At 47.4% G+C, this 5,772-nt stretch overlaps 1 protein-coding gene across 2 annotated transcripts in view; it reads right to left on the reverse strand.

Annotated features, from left to right (window-relative positions):
* Positions 1–5,772, reverse strand: part of CUL1 (cullin 1) — a 102,196-nt gene that overhangs the window by 12,653 nt on the left and 83,771 nt on the right. For both annotated transcript variants that reach the window (XM_040643862.1, XM_040643861.1), the window contains exons 10-11: positions 671–778; positions 487–593 (exon numbers count right to left, since the gene is read on the reverse strand). In XM_040643862.1, coding sequence (XP_040499796.1) covers positions 487–593; positions 671–778 — 215 coding nt within the window. The remainder of the gene's footprint in view (positions 1–486; positions 594–670; positions 779–5,772) is intronic.

Consider the following 5,772-nt stretch of genomic DNA (forward strand, 5'->3'; position numbering starts at 1 on the left):
CCGAGGAGGGAAAGAGCAGGTGAGAAACACGACGGCTAAACGAGAAGGCGTACGAGGGGTGCCTGGCTGGCTCAGTTGGGGTAGTGTGGGGCTCGACCTTGGGTCGTGAGTGCAAACCCACGCCGGGTGTAGAGATGACTTAAAAATAAACTTTAAAAGAATATATGAAGAATACGAAACAGCAGTGAAAACAAACTCATCAAGTGAAGTTCCAACCCGTGGAACTTTACTTAGCTAAAGAGGTCATGCTGCCCGGAATTCTCAAAGCCAACGGTAACATTAAAAAAAACAAAACAACGAACTGGGCCTCAAATACGTAACATGAAGCACCTTTTAAGGAGAGACGTATTAGGTTTAAAATATTTTCTCAAAGGTACAAAGATTACAACTTAATGTATGTAAAATGGAACGAAGCTGAATTCCTCATATGTAAGCTAAGACTTTAAACAGGTTTACTAAGGAAAATACACACAGAGTCACTAATACCTTTTCTTCAACAAGGAGTCGCAGTATCGAGCCAGCAGCTCGGGGGATTTACTGGACGACTGGGCCATTTTGGTAACCGCGTTGTTGTTAATGAAGCGACCACAGGCCTGCGGGCACACAAGACAGAGTCAGAGCAAACGCGGCCCACGTGCGCCCCGGACGGCCGCCGCGCCCACACACCCACCTTGTCGAGCGCGGCCACGAAACCAGCGTCGTTGTTGAACGCCGACATCACCAGGGCGTTGTATTTTTTATGAACATCCAACACTGTCTGTACATACATTTTGGGGTCCTCCGCAGGGGAAAAACAGAAACAAAAGTTGGTTACTGGGGATTAAATGGTATATTAATATGTCACTATAAAATATTCCAAGAGGTTGAGAAAGTTCTTCAAAGATGTTAAATAAGATCAAGAAATAGTTTTGGTGCCATCATCAAAACACACAGGACATTCTGCTTCTAGACATATTAAAAGAAAATAGACTCTCCACGCTTGAAATTAAATACTTTTTTCCACCTTGTATAAAACACAGTGATTCTCCAAATTATTTGAACATTCAAAAGATCACAGGAAACACAATTTTTCCAAGTGATAGTTTGCTTAGCTCATTTTTGCTGGTTGTTAAAAATTCAAATTCTGGACTTTGCTGGGAAAGCCCATTAGCCAGTAAGATCAGTAATCAGCTGGTTTTCTAGAACTTAGGTGGGCAGGTGGTGTAAGAATAGGGAAAGACTGGGGCATCTGGGTGGCTCAGTTGGTTAAGCATCTGCCTTCAGCTCAGGTCATGATCCCCAGGTCCTGGGGTCGAGCCCTACATTGGGCTCTACTCTGCAGGGGTGTCTGCTTCTCCCTTTGCCTCTCCCCTCCCCTCGATTGTGTGCTCCCTCTCTCTAAATCTTAAAAAAAAAAAAAAGACGGAGAGGGTCTGGCTTGCACACCCGATCGCGGTGCAAGACTGGATGAAACAGGGCAGGGCCTGGGAGACAGGCAGAGCACTGGGGACTCGGCAGGGTGGGCAACTGGGAGCTCTGGACAAAGAAACAACGTCAGGGGAATGAGATGCAAAGATCGGCCACAGGAGAGGCTCTGGCAACGATGGACAAGGAAGACAGGAAGGATCGGAGAGCGGGGGCGCAAACGAGACAGGCCTGAGTGATAAAAACAGAGCAGCTAAGGCTGGGGACTCACTAAGCCCCACACAAGGACTGTCACAAGCACACCGTGAGGTTGCTGCTATCTGGATTCCCACTCTACAGGTGGGGAAACTAAGTCACTTAGGATCTGGCGAAGGCTTTCAGTGACGGCGGTCAGGCTTGCCCCCAGGCTGCCTCACTCCCAAGCCAGCATCTCCTCCACAGCTCTGAGAAGGGAAAAGGTCTGGAGGACAGGACCCGTCCACAGTGGTGGCAGCGTGGACAGATGTCACCTGCCAGAAGGATGCCAGCAGCCGGCCCCTTTACGTGCGGGAGGCCCGAGTGCCGGCGGTTTACATAGCTCCCCGTGTCTGCAAATTCCTGACAGATATGAATCCTTAGGGTTCAGGAATGAGAAACCAGAATTCCCCAAATTCTAATTATTCTGCATCTTGTAATATTGTTTTTAGATAATGAGTAAGCACTGAGATTGAATTGTTTTCCTGGGATAGGGTTATACTAAGTTTCAGAGGTTTTCTGTTAAAAAAATGTAATAAAAATGCTAAGTTTATTATGATTACATTATGCAAGATTATAATTTCAACAATATATAAAGTGGTCTCTACCTGATACAGACATTTAATAAGGGAAAACGTTAAAAGGGAACACAAAATGTTTGCCAAATATAAATTGGAAGCTAATATCACATATATTTAATATCTAAAAATTATCTATCTTAAAATGTTAAAACACACAGTATTCACCATCCCATCAGATAATCTTGTTCTTTGTTTCATGACAACTATTCCAGACGTAGAAAAATTTCTCCCATTTTGCACTGATTTTTAAAAAAAATATTTTAGCATTTTTTTTCAAAAGATTTTATTTGAGAGAGAGAGAGAGAGAGAGAGAGCGCATGAGTAGTGGGAAGGGGAAGAGGGAGAGGGAGAAGCAGATTCCCCACTGAGCAGGGAGCCTGATGTGGGGCTCGATCCCAGGACCCCGGGATCATGACCTGGGCCGAAGGCAGACGCTTAACCACCTGAGCCCCCCCGCACTGACGCATCCAAAAGCACCTTCCAACTGGCATATGTCTTATTTCATATAAATTCATTTCTTTTTTTAACAATGAAAATAGTGTCTGCTTGACTTAATTTTGGGTTTGCCACTGAAATTAATATTATTGTTTGTGCTAATTTGGGTTTTAGATGCTTTCTGATTTCATGTCAAATTATTTTACAACATTCACATTTTCTTGTCTTTGCATTTCTTCTGTTAAAAGTATTTACAAAGAACTCTAACCTATAACGAGTATCCAAGCATGGGGAAAATGCCAGCAAACACCGCTGGGTAGTATTTCAATAAGGTCACATTCAAGGTTAAGGTCAACATTACAAAGAATCGCATGTCAAGAATGCCAGTTTAAGGACTGACTTTGCTTCCAACACACGGTATTTTTGGAACGCCACTCCAAGGATATACATGAAGTGTTATGTGCAAAAACACACCAACATGTATTTTATTTGTAAGAAGGACGCCCTCGGCAGCAGAGAGGGTGCACCCACGTTTGTAACCTGGCATCGAGAACGAGGAGACTGATCAGATGCCACCATGTTTCCAGCACATGTGCTCCTCGTGGCTCTGGAGACACTGTGTGTGAGCGCCCCTACCCTTGCCGTCAGTGGGTTCTGCTGAACCAGGAATGTGTCTATGTTGACAATCATGGTTGCAGGAGAATTATGCTTTCCTCCATTTTCATGATTTCTTAAACAATTTTTCTCAGACTCAGGATCTGGAAAAACATAAATGTCCCAAGAAATGCCAGGAAGGAACTCCCTGTGGAAAGACCATCAGACAGATTTTCCCCAAGGGCACAGAAGTCTTCGGACTCTGATTCCAAGATTCTTTCTACTACAGGAGGAGACCCAGCCAGCAGTCTGGCTGGTGAGAACGGAGGGTCTGAAAGGACCCCATGAAGGGAAGTGTATGAAGCGTCAAACCTCGGAAACTCGAAGTGAGAATCTGAGGGCCTGAGAGAGAAGCCGCTTAGGAACCTGGCAAGGGCAAAGATGGGAGCGCATGGGAGTAACAGAAAAGAAGAGCTGTTTCAGAGGGCACCGATCGCAGGGTTATAGAAGCAACAGAGGTAACGAATGAGAAAGGTGAGGTCGGCTAGAACCAAATGCATGTTTTTCATGAAACGTGTCAATTTTTGGTGCTTAAGGAAATGAACAGAGTAGTAACTGCTTTGATTCATGACCATCTGCTTATTCAATAGTACACGAGGGCTTTCTGCTAAGAAACACGACACCTGTCAGGGCTTGTCCCTGCAGGATGTCACCCATTCCTACATGATTTCACTTGTCTGTCCTATGCCAGTGATGGTCGCATTTATTTCTGGCCCAGACCAGACTTCCCCACTCAGCTCACACAACTTGCCCTTGGCTGTTGCATGGGATTCCCAAACTGTTTGTCAGAGCCGTCCTGGTCTCCTCCCTGAACCGGCCTCTCTTCCGGAACCCTCTCTTTCCATTTCCTTTCTTTCAGGGTTTTATTGTACAAAGATTCAGATCTCTGCAAAATCACAAAGAATGGTAACACCCACTCCATGAACCCATCATCCAGGATCAACAATGACCGAGTACAAACGCCTGCCCCTCACAAAGTCTAAGAACCGGATTCCTCCTTCTCCCTACCCCCAACCTAACCAAGCCATGCTGTCTTCAGTCTGGCCACCGAAACAGACCTCACCGCGCACTCACGCTCTTCTTACTTTACATCTATTTCTACATGGTACAGATGGTTTAAAAAATAAAAATCTGATTTCATCAACTTCATGCTTCTTACAACCATCACCTGGTTTCCTCTTGCCCTTAGGACTAAGGCACTATCATTAACGTGGCTTTCGGGATCGGCTGGCCTGGCCAGCCAGCGTCAACCCGTCAGTTTCGGTCTGTGCCACTTCCCCTCAAGCCACACCAGACTTCTCGGTTCTTAGAACGGGTCGTGTTTATACCCACTGAAGGGCTTCGCTCTGTCTAGGACCCCCTGTCTCGTTAGCTTCAGCTCTTCTACTGGTCTCAAAGACCTTCTGGGAAGCTCTCTGAACTGGCAGGACGGGGCGGGCCTCCTGTTACAGACAATGCCCAAACCCCCACTGGAAGGCGAATCGCACTTGTGAGTCGTCGTTACTGGCAGCCTCTCCTGCCGGGCACGAGCCCCGAGCAGTCTGCCAGGGCCGCGTCTAGCTTGCTTATAAGCACACGGTGTCGTGGCTTTCACCGTTTCTTAGATGGCTAAATCAGAAACACTGATAATCATGACTGAAATACTGCCTTTTATTCCATACATTTCCACTAAAAATTTTAAAATAATTTTAAGGACCAATTTCACAAAAAGGAAAAAGAGTACTTAGGAGCCTCACAGAACTTCCATCTTATCTCATCCTATCTTCTTCAAAACCGTTCAGCACACGTGGCGCATGCAGAGGTCTGTGCACTGCCTCATGGGAGCTGGCGTACATGAGACAGGACTTCTCAGGGTCACCTTGGTCCTGTAGCGCTGCCCAAAGATGGACACGGGGTGTGACCGGCTCGAGGGGCCATGCTCACCATTTCACGCATGTACGCGGGGGTTCTCCAGGCCGGCAGTGGGTGTGACCGTCCTCGGAAACGAGCCCTCGCCTAGAGCCACCTTCGAGCACACGTGGCCCCCACGCCTCGCATCCAGCCGGGACGACGGCAGCGGCTCCGTCACAGGAGCTCTGAGAGCCTTGTGAAGATGGCCTGTCGCTGCCACACAGCACCCAAAGGACACGCGGGGGGCCCTGCTGGCCACTGGCCACAACCTTACCTTGAGGTCATTTTTCTTTGAGAAGAAGGAGCAGCGAAGTCTCGAGTAATAAAAACACACCATGCAGTTATGTGGGGGCAGAGTAATTCTTCCCCATCAGCACGAGCACGTGGTCCCTGGAACAGCCTTCTCTCCACACGCAACAGAGAGAAGCAGAAGTTTCAGGAAAGGAACAATCACAAACCACCAACTACAGAGAAAAGCAGGGGACGGTCTGTGGGCACCTAGATCAGCCGCTCTGACAGGTGCCGGTGGCAAGGTGTACCGCCAGCCTGGCTCCCCCCCCCCCCCCCCCCCCCC

Source organism: Ursus maritimus, unplaced genomic scaffold (genome assembly GCF_017311325.1).
Source record: "Ursus maritimus isolate PB19 unplaced genomic scaffold, ASM1731132v1 scaffold_3, whole genome shotgun sequence".
Taxonomy (NCBI): Eukaryota; Metazoa; Chordata; class Mammalia; order Carnivora; family Ursidae; genus Ursus; species Ursus maritimus.